The sequence below is a fragment of the Bos javanicus genome, chromosome X (genome assembly GCF_032452875.1).
Source record: "Bos javanicus breed banteng chromosome X, ARS-OSU_banteng_1.0, whole genome shotgun sequence".
Lineage (NCBI taxonomy): Eukaryota > Metazoa > Chordata > Mammalia > Artiodactyla > Bovidae > Bos > Bos javanicus.
Genome location: NC_083897.1, coordinates 60,922,344 through 60,938,028, shown reverse-complemented (window position 1 = coordinate 60,938,028; position 15,685 = coordinate 60,922,344). Strand labels below are relative to the sequence as shown.

The following is a 15,685-nucleotide window of genomic DNA, read 5'->3' as shown; positions in this document are numbered from 1 at the left end:
TGCTGCAGGTAGAGGAAGGGAATCTGGCTGCTACCCTTCCTCTCTTCCAGCTGTATGACTGGGAGCCTACGACTTAGGGAAGGGTTTATGTGAACATGTCCAAGGTACCTATGCCCAAAGGATGGGCTCACCTATTCATCATACCCTTCTACAATAGAAGTATGTGTGCTCAGTCACTTCAGTCGTGTCTGACTCTTTGCAGCCCCATGGACTGTAGCCCACCAGGCTCCTCTGTTCATGGGATTTCCCAGGAAAGAATACTGGAGTGGGTTGCGATTTCCTCCTCCAGGGGATCTTCCTGACCCAGGGATCAAACCCACATCTCCTGTGTCTCCTGCATTGGCAGACGGATTCTTTACTGCTAGCACCACATGGGAAGCCCACAATAGAAGTAAACAGAGCAGTCAATGTAGAATTATTTTCATAAAAGCAAGACAAAAGGAGACAGCCTAAAGGCTATCTCTAGGGGCTTGGTTAAATAAACCCAGCCTATGGAACATCATACAGTTGTTAAAAAGAATGTGGTACTGAACATCAAAAGGCAGTAAAGTGGAGGGAGCGCCAAGATACAGTCTGTAAACAAACAATATACAATACAACATACAACAACAACAAACAAACAGGATACAATGTATACTGTCATTTACTTCTGTAAAAATTGTCTGTGCACATATGTAAATGCATATTAAAAGATCTAGAAGATTATATACCAAGGTATTAAGAGTGATACTCTCAAAGGGGTGCAAGTGGGCAGGAAGAAAGCTGCGTGCGTGCTCTATGCTCAGTTATTTCAGTTGTGTCCAACTCTTTGAGACCCCATGGACTATAGCCCACCAGGCTTTTCTGCCCTTGGGATTCTTGAGGCAAGGATACTGGAGTGGGTTGCTATGCCCTCCTCCAGGGCTCTTCCCAACGCAGGGATGGAACCAGTGCCTCTTAGGTCTCCTTCATTGGTGGGTGGGTTCTTTAACACTAGCGCCACCTTTGTGTTGTATCTTCTGTATTATTTGATATATTTCAATGAGCATGAATTACTTTTGTAATAAATTTAAATGATTTTGAAAATTTTAGGAATTAGTTCTCAACAGACATTGTATATAAGGTAAGGAATTATAGGTCAGGCCCAAGAATCGTGAGGGTGTGGAGAAGGTGTTGATCCAGGACCTAATAAAATAATGAGTACCAACACAACATCTCAGTGTGGCAAAGGTCATCACATGTGCCACTTCTGACTTCATGTCCCCAGCTTGCCAACGCCCTCAGCAGTGAGATTAAAGGATTTGCATTTGTTTTATTCTTTTGTCATATTCTTTTCAAGACATTCCTGTTTCCAAATGAGTGGAGAAGGATTTGTGGGTGGAGTGGAGAATACTCTGGATGTCTTGAAAAAACAGCACTCCTGCAAGAGAGAGTGGGCTTTTCAGTTTGCGGGTTCCTATAGACCCCAAGGAAGGATTTTCTCCATCCAGCAATATACCAGCTTTATACTAAGTGAGATTCCTTCCAGATCCTGATAGGAGAGGATATCAGTCTCCCTGTTCTGTGTTGTGAACTTCACTTTTTTCTCAGCCCCAATTTTTTTTTTTTTATCATGGTATGATATTGAGAGTGGCTAAGTTAGTCACTGCCAACCAGATGCCATTCTAAGCCAAATTTAGGTCTCAGTCACCTTAAGCTGGGTGCCTTAGCCCCCAACACTAAGCACTGTGGCCCACTCGGTGGTTTTGCTAGTAATGCCATTAATTTTCATTTCTTCTTGACTTCATCACAGGCTAGCCCTGCCTCCATCGTTGTATTTCAGCCTCATTTTATTGTTCTTCTTAAACTGCTAGTCACAGAACTGGACTTAATCCGATACTTCCCATAGCTAAAAAGGTCAAATGTAGAAGGCAGGACCTTGAAAGAGTTATAAATTTTCAAAGGAGGTCAAGACCTATCTTTAGAAACAAATATTTGGGCCTGGTAGGCCAGCATGTCCAGATGGTTCCACTTTATTATAAATAAATATTTTCCTTTGCTCTACAAGGGATAGATACTGTGGGATATGATTTAAATAATAAATAGCATCTGTAGTAACAGAAAAGTATGTACCTGGCACATAGTAGGCACCCAATAAATATGTGTTGAATGAATGGGCATGGAAGGTGGAGTGAAATGTATGTGTGTATGTTGTAAAGATGGAGGGCAGACCATTCCTTAATGTTGATTTATAGAAATTTCTCCCAAATCAGAGAGAAATTCTTCAAACTTATTAGAAGGTAAGAGAATCCCTTCTGAATACCCTTTGCAGGCCCATGGGAGGGAAAGAAGGGCAACCCTAACAACACATTTCCTTCTTTGTGGGATTTTTTTTTTTTTTTTGGCATTGCACTATGTGGCTTTTAGGATCTTAGTTCTCTGACAGGGCATGGAACCCATGCCCCTTGCATTGGAAGCTTGGAGTCCTAACCACTGGACTGTCAGGGAAGTCCCAACAACACATTTCTGATTCAGTAGACGGTGCTCTTTAGTAGACTGTTCCTATTCCCAGGGAACCATCACAACCTTGGGTCAACAGAAACAGAGCTGATTGGTTTATTTTGCCAAGTGGGCTGAAAACCCTCAGTTTACCAAGTTTTACAAAATGCACAAGTAGGAGAACCTGCAATTCAGTGATGACTCCTTTGTAAAAACTTAAAATGGTTTCCGTTTGATTTCCAGCTCTTAACTTTATATAAACTGGTCCTTGTTCCATCAGGGGAAGTGTGTGTGTGTGTGTGTGTGTGTGTGTGTGTGTGTGTGTGGTATGTGAGTAGAAAGAAGTAGCCATAGTGTGGAAAGCCAAAACATGAAAGCAAGCATAATTTTGTTTTGGACAACAGCCAAACTCTGATTTTGCCCCCAATAGATTACTCAGAGATTTACCATCACCAATTCTTACCAAAACTGAAAGAATTTGGCATACAAACAATGTGAAGCACATAAAAATCCGTGTCCCATTCACATTGTCAGAACAGTGCTGTGGATAGGAAACTGGCCTGAGTGTCTCCCAGACGGGGATAGTACTAGGTTACTCGTGACTAAGATGTCATGTGCTTGTGGCTATGTGGATTAGAATACATTCAGAAACATTTTTCACATTAAACTTTTTTTCTGTGTAGGCTCACTTGCGACTGTAAGAGATAACGCAGAGAGATGGTGTGTACACTTTACCCAGTTTCCCCAGTGATTCGTGTGCACGCATCCTCAGTCATGTCTGATTCTTTTTGGTCCCATGGACTGTAGCCTGCCAGGCTCCTCTGTCCATGGAATTTCCCAGGCAAGAATACCCCAAGAGTGGGTTGCCATTTCCTGCATTTTCATGCTACGTTGCTTCAGTCGTGCCCAATTCTTTACAACCCCATGGACTGGAGCCTGCTAGGCTCCTCTGTCCATGGGATTCTCTAGGCAAAAATACTGGAGTGGGTTGCTGTGTCCTCCTCCAGGGGATCTTCCCGACCCAGGAATCGAACCTGCAGGCGGATTCTTTAGCACACACAGTGAGTGCACTTGCAAAACTGTAGCACAGACACAGAAACATGAAGGCATTTCCAAGGCCATTTCTACACTTTCATGTTTCCTGTCTCTGCCAAAAAAAGCCCATATATCTTAGATACTGGAACAAGCCAAGAAGAAATTCCCGGGTAGCTTCTACCATGGCGGGGGATTTTCCAACACCCGGAAAGAACTGTGTAACAGCCAGCTCAGAAGCCCAAGATATTTGTCAATCCTGCAAGTCAGTAAATCAAATAATACCAAAATATTGAGCAGAAGAAAACAAAGCCTCGCTATGTGATTGTTTCTACCTAACTGGTTTTGACCTGCTTCCTCAAGCAGCCTATTATTCAAGACTGGTTTTAAAGATAAGCTCCAATTTCACTTACAACTCCAAGGTGTTAATGCCTCTTTCTCCTTCCTGTTAAGTTCCCAGGTCAGACAGGCCTCTGGTAAGCCTCTTTCCTTTGTTCAAGGGAAGGACTCTTAAAGAACCATTACTCCTAAATCAAAATCACACATCACCACCCCTACCCTGGGGCCAAAACAGAAGATCCTTTATGTCAGTGATTCTCAACCTGGGCTTCACATTATGGTTCCCTGAGGAGTGTCTAAAAATCTCGTTGCCCAGGCCTTACCCCAGACCAATTCAATCAGAATCCCTGGGGGTGGGATCAGTATTTTTACGGCTCCCCCAGGTGATTCTCTGTGCAGCCAAGGTAGAGACCAGTGGTGTGTGTGGTTGTGAATGCTGTAGCAGACTTCTATATAGGAGAGAATTTTTCTTTGCAGCAGCTTTTAAGCAAATATTTGTGGACTCCTGAGCTTAACCAGATATGATCTCTCTCACGTCCCCCTCCTGTTAGCCTTCCTCTCTCCTGCCCTGCTCTCCCACTCTTCTGCCATCTCCCAAAACTCGGCCTTCACTCTTGCCCCAGATTAAGTCCCTCTTCTTCTTGGCCTCAGTTTCTCTGTCTGTAAAACAAGTCTTAAAAGAGATGAGGTTTGGAGAGAGCTGGGCTGGCCTCTGATCAAAACTCCTGAGGTTTTTGTGTGTGTGTGTCATGAATCATTTTTCTACCCTTATCATATGTCCAGGCTCTGAGTCCCTGGTACCGAGCTTTTCATTTTGTGTTTGCCCACATGAATCAAAGAACTCCTTGTACTTGCAGCTTATCCTGGGTCAGCAATCTTCTCTCTCAAATTCTAGCCCCATTGAACCCCCTCGTTTCGGCATCAGTAGGACACCCACCAGCCAAACTGTCCTCTCTTTGGCAACTGTATTCCTTTGGCAAAACTTTACCAAACTCTAGAAAGGACAGAACAGTCTGTAATGGCCTTTGTGGAATGTGAGTTGATTGTGGCAGAAAAAGACATATGAGCCATTGTGGGAATGAAAAATATTTGCACTGAGAATACTCTGTGTGCATGATAATAAATTGATGTAAATTCTTATTGTGTAAGTTTTTATAGCAATGTACCAGCATGGGCTTTTCTTGGATATAAAATTAATGTTCTCTTTCTCTTACTCCAGCTCCTATTCACTCTCTCCTTCTCCCACCAAGGCCTTCCCACCCCCTAACCAGAAGAGTAATAATAATTCCCAAAGCTAAATTTGCTACATATGTATCTATAGAGCATAACTATAATAAATGTTTTATGGGATGGTGGGGTCAGGGGACCCCATAACTACCATCTCAATGTTCCCTGATATTTCTGTCATTGAATATAAGGATCTTCCTTTTTAATTGCCTGGTTCTTTCAGGGGATCCCCCTTCTCTTACCCCTGACAATTACCCCTAAAACACACTATTATTTGGTTTTAAGCCTTAAGGTTGTAGCCTATGTCCATTCCATTCTCCTCTACCCCTATTCTACTTCATCTCCTGGATGAGGGATGCATAGCAGAATATGGACTCATCGTGTGTCTTGAACCCTTGCTGAAAGAGCAGTGATGGAGTCATCTGTACTACAAGACTCTAAGCTTTCATGAGGGACTGCAGCTTTCCTTGATCCATTCAACAAGGCTTTGATGAGCACCTTCTAGAGGCTGGAGACTATTTTAAGGCACTGGAGATACAGCGGTGGATACAGCAAAGTCTTCACCTCTGGAGCTGACATTCTAGTATCATCCTACACAATCAATGCTTCTGTCCATAAAACGTCTGGGGTATCTGTGCCCTGCTGTGTGACCTCATCTCATTGCCTGCATCTGCCTGCATGTCAGTACCTCTTATCCAGATGAGACTTGCCTCCTGCCTCTTCCTCCTATCCAGTTCACCCTACATATTATCAGGACTCAGTGTTTTGAAACACAGCTTTCCCCCCCCCCCCGCCATACTTAAAAAGAAAATCCCTGAAAGACTTCTATACTCTCACCTCTATTGCCTACCAAATAAAGTCCTCGCCCCTTAGCCTGTCATTTCAAGTCCTCCATGATCTGGCTCTAACCCACTTTTGGAACGTTATCCTCCAACTGTTCCCTTTTATGGATTCTATGTTCTCTGCTACACCTTCTCAACTTGGAAATCTCTGCCTGAAATATTCCTCACCAAGTCTGCCTGTAAAAAGTCTGCTTACCCTTCATGGCCCAGGTCACAAACTCTCCGCGACTACAAGTTCTCTGTCTTGGTCTTAATTTACACAGCATTTTATCCTTATCCTTTGGCCTCTATCACACTCTGCCTTGTATTGCAGGCAACAGTCTAACTTCTTAAACCCAAAGGTGAGATTCTTGGGAACAGGAAAGATACTTTACCCTGGGGGATTATGTTCTCCCTTGAGGCTAGTCTGTGAATCTAGTCCAGTCTCCTACAAGGAGAGAGACATCTCAGCTCCCCGTGCTGTTCATCCTACACATCCCAATGTCTCTATTGGGTTTGGGTGGACATGGAGTTAAGATTAGAGCTCATCACCAAAACTCATCAAACAACCTCTAAGGTAGCTAGATTGGTCTTGGTCTCCTCATGGGCAGAATCGGAGGGGGCTGAGTTTGTCCTTTTGTCATTTCACAGAGGCATTCTTACCACCGCTCACACTATGATCCTCCACCGAGCCGACAGGCTGGAGGTCTGCCCCGCTTTCCCGGGGCCAGAAGTCACCGGGGAGCACTCATGGATTCGCAGCAAGCCTCAGGGACCATCGTGCAGATCGTCATCAATAACAAACACAAGCATGGACAAGGTAAGGGACAGGCTCCTTTGGTACCACACCCAGTCGGGGCCTCAGCGGCCCCAGTCTTTGGAGGGCTGGAGCTAGGAAAGGACCCTTTATCCCGTGCATATCAGACATTCCCACATGGATCACTTACCATCCAGTCTACCATGCCAGCGTGGACAAGCAGCTCCAGGGGACTGTCAGTCCAAAGGCCATAGTTTATATTTCAGGCATATCTGTCCTTAAGGACAAAAGGTGAGAAAGCTGTGAATCTAATGCACCATCCAGCATTTTATCCCATGCCCCTGGGGGTTGAAAGTCATTTGGGAAAGTTCACTGGTGCTTTAACAAGATGAAAAGTGGTTGGTTTTCCACCCGAACACCCAATCTTCAAAGGTACTCAGCTCTAAACGCTTCTAAATTTCTCATCCGAACCTTAGAAATAGCAATTCTTACCCCTCGTTGCCCCAGCTTCTCCTGGGACTCTTGTTGAAGGTACTTATTCCAGGCTCCACATGCAGGGATTCTAATTCATAGGAGGAGATTATGCTTAGAAATGAGTAATCCATTGAGAAATCCAGAAACCTCCTGGCTGAGCCACAGGCAGACTTATTAGGTTAGTACCACTGTGTAGCCCACTCAGATGACCAGCTGACTATAGCAGGCACCCACACGAATCCACAGCCCCATTCCCTCCTGCACATAGTTCTCCACTGAGACCCTGCACCGCACCTCCCTACCCCACCAGTAGTGGGGTGGGGAGAGAAATTCAATCAAATAATTGACTGCTTCTTACTTTTCTAGGCATCCTGTCAACCAGTTCATCAGAGCACAAGCTCAGCTGGTTCCTTATTATGAAACCACAAACATGTTTTGTTTCCTTTAAAAGAAAAATCAAAGACAGTTCTCTGAATGGGTTAAAAGTAATAAATTATTAAACCGAATGATTGAATAACATGGGTGAAAAACAATCCGTTAAAAGAACCCCTACTATAAATTTCAACAAAGCTAGTCAGGCCAAAGCTAGTTGATCACATCTGTTACTAGTTAGATGTAAATTTCAGATTACAGATTTTAAAAAAAATTAATTGCTTTTGAAACTAAGAGGCTTAAAAGAAGAACATTCAAAATAAAACTCTTAATAAAAAATGGTGATCTATTAGCAGAATTGGAAATATTTACTATTGATCTGGGTTTGATTTGAAATTTATTATTTTGAAATTCCAAGGCATTCTGATATGAATTTACTAAAGGAGGAGTTTAGGTAAAGATGCAGTTTGATTTTCAATCTTAAATTGCCTTGAATAGATTCCATTTGCTCTGAAAGAATTTCAAAGTCTTAAAAAAACAGGAGGGGAAATGGACTTTGAAAAATCCTAAATCCCATAATTTCCACAGACCTCTTCATTTTCAGGGCAGAGGCTCATCCCTTCATTTCTCCATGTCCTACAAAAGCCCCAGCTGGTTTACATTTATTCGTTACCGCCATTAATTTGGACTCAGCCGTTCTCTCCTGACCTTTTTCTATTATAGTTCATTGGAGAGTCACTTGTGCCCACCTCCAACTCCCAACACCCCAGCTGGATGACTCAAAATCATCTTGAGAATTTGTTGGTGAGGAGAAGGCTGTGTTTTACCTTAGAGAATCGATCTCACTGTATTACTTTCAGTGTGTAGGCTCTCACCTGGTCTGGATGATTCCCCTAGTCCAAATGTTTAGGGGAGAGGTAACCTGGCTCTCCATCACTGTGGGTCCTGCCTGCCGTGCTTCTGTCCTTCCTGCTGACAGCATACTCCTCTGAGATACATCTCCTCTGTCCCTTGCTAGACCCCAAGAGGAGAAACAATAAGACCCCATCATTCTTGGGTCCAGCCTAAGTTTTCCTGAAGCAGAGTCTGCACCCATGTGATCACATTGTCCAGAAGGGAATGCCACTCTCTGGAGAGGAGAGAGAAGAGGGATGGACAGGAGAGAGAACAACACATCTGGTCCATCCTGTCCTGTGATTCCATCCTCACTTTATCTTTCTGTAATTCGGTTCCTCTCTGGTTTAGGGTCTTTGAAATCTTTACATAGATTGACCTGTTAGAGTGCCTAGTACTAGAACAGCTCTTACAGAGGATAGGAAAAGGCAGCCAACATCATCCATATTTCCTAATGTGACCCAGTGGACTTGAAGAGAAAGAAATAGCCCAGTGAGTCATCCTTCTGAGGCCATTGTCTTGCAGCCAAATCAGTCAGTTCCTAGAAACGCCCCAAGTGGGGCTCCTTCTCCCACCCTTGCCCCGCCTTAAGTGATAGGACCCACCCTAGAGATGTTGTTGATTTCAGTGCCTACAGGTCTCCCCGGGTATGATGAGGTGATGGGAATAATGAGAAACACACCCGGTCCCCGTCATGGCTGGAAATCTCCAGAATGTCTCAGCACTTTCCAAAAGGAGAGAACTCATTCTCAGACCTCTCTGTTTGCAGCATGGGCAGGTCTTACATCAGAGCCTAGCTCTGTGCCTTACCTTAGGAGTCAGATATGTTTTGGTTGGTTTGCACTGAAGGTTGTTCCTCTGACGCTTTCCCTTCATAGGCCCCACGGCCTGCAGCCCAAATGCTTGTTCTTACAAGCCCCACCCCCCAAAAAAATAACATGGAGCTGGTGACTTCTCTTCCACTCAATAAATGTGAGATCACCAAAAGGTAGCTGGAGGGCAGGCAGTGATTCACTGTAGCCAAATCTCTACAGCCACTATGAAGAGATGGGATGTTACCAGAAGATTAGAGGCAAAAAAAGCTACCTTCCACCATTTACCCAGGAGGGGTGGGTCCTTTCCCTCTCAATCTTGTCTCAGCACTTTCTTTCCCATGTCAGTGAGTAAGCTAGCACTATTACTCTCCATACCCACCTGTGTTACTAGATCAGATTCTCATAGCATTTGACCTGAAGGGATTTGCTTCAGGATCTGGAAAAACTCGGCACTTTGAGAAGAGCAGTAGTGTTTGCTTCTAGCCTCCCCGGGCAACAAACCTTCCTGGGAGATTTTCATCCCTAGAAGCACATCCACTTGGGCCATCCCAGTCCTCTATGGAACTGCAGGTCTGAATGCAGCATTCTAGGAGGTTCCTTATCAGACACCCAGGACACACAGAACTCTGCTTTCATGCATCCATTCATTCCTCCATTTAGAAGATATTTATTGATGGCCTACTGTGTGTCAGGCACTTGTGGGCATCCAGAGACCTGTTGAAGATCTGGAATAATTGCTGACAGTGGAACAAGGCCCACGCTCTTTTTGGTTACAGAAGCTGCTCTGTGAACCTATCTCTATGGCCACAACAAGAATGAAGGATGCTTGATGTCTTAAGGGGTTCAGGGCTTGGGTTCTGAGTACAGGGGCCCATTTCAGCTCCCTAGCCTTTAATTTCCAGTCCTGCGTTCTCTTCCAGTGTGTGTTTCCAATGGAAAGACCTATTCCCATGGCGAGTCCTGGCACCCAAACCTCCGGGCATTTGGCATTGTGGAGTGTGTGCTGTGCACTTGTAATGTCACCAAGCAAGAGTGCAAGAAAATCCACTGCCCCAATCGATACCCCTGCAAGTATCCTCAAAAAATAGACGGAAAGTGCTGCAAGGTGTGTCCAGGTAAAAAGGCAAAAGGTGCGTTGGTTGGAAGCCCTGCCTTTGGTTGACCAAGATTCCCCACATAGTCATCCTCAATGTTCTTTGAGCATCAGAAACCTGCCATGTAATTGTAACAGTAATAGTGCTACTAATTGCTAATAAGGAGCTACATTCGCTCCCCTTTTGAAGAGCTGATAAGGTGGGTGCTTGGAAGACACTGACTTACCAGAAATTGGCTGGGGATTTGCTTGTGTCTACCACACCTCTGAACCCATGTAGCCATAAGGACTGAACTTAAACCTTGCTTTTCTAAATCCTAGAGAAGTTAGGTTGTTGTGATTATTAGGAAGGACAATAGCCACCTCCGTTAATATCACCATTTAACTTGTCAAAGCACAATTACCTCCATTTTCTTTTGCAGACAGGACTAGAAATGGATGAGGTACAGTGGAAGGAGAGTGGGTTCTGGTCCTAAGCTGCTGTGTGACTTTGGAAATGTGCCAGATCAGTTGATATCCAAGCTTCCTACCAGTACTAAAATCCTATGATATTATCATTTCTCTATTAAAGAAAAGAAAATTAAGGTGTATAAAGTGAAGTGACTTGCCCACAGTCACAGAAATAGATAATAAAACCAAGGTTGGAACCCAGGTCGCTTCCAGCCCATTGTTTTTTCCAGGCCAGTAGAAGATGTGAAGTGTTTGTTTGTTTGTTTGTTTTAATAAAGGCAATCGATTAGTTAAATGGTGGTTTTGACACATGAGCTAGAGGAAAACACAGTCCATAGTATTGGGGTTGACAGAGTACTGGATTGGTAATCAAGCATTCTGGCCCTGGCTCTGCCACTGGTTTCCTGTGTACCTAGAATGAGTCACTTCACCTCTCTGAGCCTCAGTTTCTTTCTCTATAAAGTGAGAGAGTTAGAAAAGATTTCTTATGGCTTTCCCAGCTCTAACATTCTAGGACTGAATGAATTAGTCACTTCCAGGCACATGAATTTGTCATTTCTTATGTTTACCTGCAAAGCATTATTGTAAACATAGATTCAAAAAAAAAAAAAAAAAAGAACAAATGTTTTAAAATGTAGGCAAAGAGTTAAATCATTTATTCAATTTAGGCAATTCCTCATGAGTAGCAGGTAAACACGAACTTAGTCAATGTATATATGTATTTTGAGCATCTTCATGTAGGCCAATGGTTCCCAAACTTCTCTGCCCCTTGGAATCCCCCAGAGAGCTTCTAAAAATACCTATGTCTCATCCCCAGTGATTATGATTTAAGTCATTTGAGGTGTAGCTTGGGGTTTGGAATTTTAGAAGACCCCCAGGCCTTCTTGTCTGTAATTTGCAGACAACTTTGGGAACCACTGCTGGAGGCTCCGGTTGGTTTATGGTCTTGCTAATCAAAGTATGATTTCTGGACCAGCAGTGCCTGGGAGCTAGTTAGAAAGGCAGGTTCTCAAGTCCCACCCCAGACCAACTGCACTTTAACAAGGTTGCCCAGGTGATTCCAATGCTCATTAAAGTTTGAGGAGCACTGATTTATAGCACAAACAAAATCTTTCTTAATGTAACAACCTTCATCTTCCAAAGTGAACAGGGGGCAATGTGTGGATAGGAAGGCCAGGAGCTATCTGATATGAAGTGGAGGATTGGAGCATTAAGGTTGATGATGAGAGATACTTAGTAGGGACAGGGAGAGAGCACATTCTGCGGATAGGAACGTGGCGGCCACCCAGCCACTATGACCTTATAACTTCCAAGTTTACGATCTAACTGGAACCCCAAGCCTTTTAGTGTCACTTAGAAGTAGGTCCACCAATACAGTGTTCTCTCCTGTCAAGGATCTAACACCTAGAATTGTAAAAGTAATAGAACAAGATAATTTCAGACACAAATTAATAGTTACCTAGACTACCCAGGTAAGTTAAACCCTCCCGCTATATAATATTCCAATTTGAATCTCACACCTTCAAACCAAATCCCATTTCTTTGTATGGTTAGGATTGGATGGGTGTAGGTGATTCAAATAAGAGGGAAGGAGTCAAAAGGATGTGAGCACAGGACACAGAACAAGTGTTGCGTTTCAGATTAGCGGCATTTATTCAAATCTTTATGCTTATCTTTTTCTAAAAAAAAATTATTTATTTTAATTGGAGGCTAATTACTTTACAATATTGTGGTGGTTTTTGCCATACATCAACATGAATCAGCCATGGGTGTACATGTGTCCCACCTTACACTCTCTGGCTAAGCAGTTCTACTAGAAATTCAAAGAAAGTGATCAGAGACATACAGATATATACAAACAAGGATTTTTACTGCAGTGCTGTTTACCATAGTGAAATATTAGAAACAACCTGAAAGTCCACCAGTATGAAAATGGTTAAATAAATTGCAGTACATCTGCACTGTGGTGTATTATAGAGCCATTAAAAATTACCATAGAACAAGATTTAATGGCACAGAAATATCCTTACAATACATCTATTAAGTACAAAGAACAAGCTACAAAAGAATATGTAGTTATGATCCCACTACTTGTGTTAATGAATAGCATTGATAATATTCTTAGACGAAAAAAAAAAAAAAAACTGGAAGGACATATGGCAGAATGTAGCAGTGGCCATCTTAGGGTGACTGGATGAGGGGCAATTCTTATTTTCTTCTTTTTGTTTATCTGCATTTTCTAAATTTTCAGCAGTAAATGTGTATGACTTTTATAACTAGAAAAAGAAATAAAGGCTTTTATTTTTTAAAACTGCTCTCAGAATCCCAATTGACAATATCTTAAAGAGTCTTATTGACTAAACCTGTTTCTCTGAAAGCGTGGCTTTTCCCACTTTCCTGCACTGCTCAGACATGTAGAGATGGCAGACTTACTGGGCAACATGGAGGAGAGAGTGTCTTGTCCCATTCTGCCACCTGCCCTCAGTGGGCCACACACAGGTGTCTGTGAATTTTAAGTTTCCTCTGATAGTCATGTATCCCTCCAAGAGTCTCTAGCCACAGAGGTGACTTCAGAGCCTCGAGGGGCATGCACTTGGTCATGCAGCATGCAATCTGGAAACACATATTCAGTGCCTACTGTGTGCAAGACATGGTTCCAGGCACTGAGAATAGGGAGATAAAGCAGACAGATGCAGGCTACTTGCCAGCAATGCTCCTTACATCCTGGCAGGAGACGAAAGAATGAACACAAAACAATAAGGTAATTTTCTGTGGTGCTGAGTACTGGGAAGAAAAAAAAACACAAAGATCAGGTGAATGGGACTGGCAGGGTGGAGCATTTTCAAAAGACTGGTAAGGGTCAGCTTCTATGAAGAATGATGTTGAGTAGAGTCCTGAATGATGTGAAGGGGTGAAAAAGGCAAGGTCATGACATCCTCAGCCTCTTAGACAATGACACAGAACACAGAAGAAAAGGAATAAAGGAGTGAGCAGGGAAGAGATTGACAGAAGAAAGAAGAGTAAATTCAGTTATTCATGCTGAGAACAGAAAAGAGAGAAAATTTGCAAATGATTCAGTCAAAAATGTTCTTAGAACAAACAATTGCAGGGCCCTCCAGTAACAAAGCAAGGCCAAAATGTAGGATGTGAGTTTCACCTCTCTCTCTCTTTGCTCTGGTGGAGGCTAGCCTTGCTTTATGTATCAGTGGCCATCTTCGGAGTTGTATTGGACTTCTACTGCCTGAAGTTTCCCCAACTCACTCTCAACTCCGCCATACCACCCCAGTACCCAAAATTCCCATAATGACACATTCCTTTTGGGTTATAGCAGGAAAAGCTTAAAACTTCAAGCATGTTTCTTGGGCTGGGATAATACTGATACATCTCCTGTGTCAGTCATCCCCACTTCCATAAGGAATGGTTTCTTAGTTCTGGAGAGCTCAGGACATGAACATTCTCGTGGAAAGTGGTAACGGCCAGAAATGAATTCAGGCATGTCATGCTTCCCTGGAAAGAAATGAAAGTAGGTGAACACGCAGTGATCAGGAAGCACCTTGAAGTGAAGGGTGTGGAATGAAGAGGTTGCCAAGCAGGTAGTTCAAAAGATACAGTCTGTTTATTTACTCTTAATATTTTCATGTGCCAGCCTGGATGAATCACTAATGGATTTTTTTGTTTGTCAATCCCTTGTAGTGAGTAAATTAAGCTCTTGGAGGGGAGGGGTTGTGGGACAGGCTGACTTTTCAGGACACTGGGAGAAATTTTTAGCATATTGTAGGTACTTGCAGTCCCTTCATGGATTTCTTAGGGCAGTTATAGCTATAGCTGGTGAGCAGGATTTAACACATGAACCAGGCTCTCATTCTAAAGCTGGTAATTGATATACAGAGGTTCCTGTATACTCCGTGACCTCTTCCCCCCTCCACTCATTTGGAAAGTGCTAGCACACATCCCTTAATTACCTAGCATTTCACCAAAAAAGACCAGCCCACCAAGTAATTAAATTACTGAAAAGAAAGACAAAAGGGGAAAGTAAGCTTGACTCTAGGATAATCTGCAAATTGTGTAGTACAACCTGGAATCACCCAGAGAAGACTAGGATTTTGTCCTTATAGTGCCCAAATGGTGGTGGGAATGGGAGAGGTAATCAAGTCAGCAAGAGACATGCAATAGCAATTTGAATACAAACTCTAGTCCAGATGCGTCTGATTGGGTAAGAGTGAATCCCCCTAATTAGAGTCACGGGTCCAAAGCACTCAACACCCAATGGTTTCATCAGATATTCTTACAGATGGCTTCTGCACATATTCAAAATCTGTCAGGGTGTCCTCAGCTTTTCTTTGTTGTTCCTGATTTGAGCGTTACACTTTAAATACAGAGCCAAGGAGGGTGTTCATTGCAAGGCCAGTAAGAACTTAACTCACTGATAACCAACCAAGGGCAACTTCTTTTGGTAGGGGGCTGAGGAAAGGGGAGCATAGAGCAGGAGGAGTGAGGGGGCTGGTATCCCTATGCCTGGAAGTTGAAATCCAACAATTTAGTTTATACTTTAAATGATCCACAGTTGAGGGATTTGACCAACTTTTTTGTGTCTTCCAACCGTTCATTTGGCATAGCGCACATATGACTAATCTGACATCTAGGTTTTGGCACCGGTGTTGATCCGGTATTAGCATTCCCCTTGAAAACAAATCAAAGAGCATTCAGAAATGTCAGCCCTATTTGGATAGATCCTTTGGGCAAGTATATGCTCATAAATGAGTGTCATAAATGTTTTCCAAGTATACCTAAATGATGTTAGGGAAGTTAATTGAGGCCTTCCATCAGCCCATTCCTTGGGTCTCTGTTGGCAACACTGAGCAAGGCCAACCATGATCCTGACCAAGCATGGAAAATCCTCTGTTCCCTTAAGTGCCCAGCACTTTTGTATCTGGTCACATTCTTGCTCTTCATG

General features: G+C 43.2%; 1 protein-coding gene across 14 annotated transcripts in view; it reads left to right on the top strand.

Moving 5' to 3' along the window:
* The window catches only part of CHRDL1 (chordin like 1), a 135,033-nt gene that overhangs the window by 110,375 nt on the left and 8,973 nt on the right, over positions 1 to 15,685 (top strand). For 10 of the 14 annotated variants that reach the window (XM_061409474.1, XM_061409476.1, XM_061409470.1 and 7 more), the window contains 2 exons: positions 6,528 to 6,696; positions 10,109 to 10,318. In XM_061409474.1, coding sequence (XP_061265458.1) covers positions 6,528 to 6,696; positions 10,109 to 10,318 — 379 coding nt within the window. The remainder of the gene's footprint in view (positions 1 to 6,527; positions 6,697 to 10,108; positions 10,319 to 15,685) is intronic. The other 4 variants (XM_061409477.1, XM_061409473.1, XM_061409472.1 and 1 more) reach the window with 1 other exon arrangement.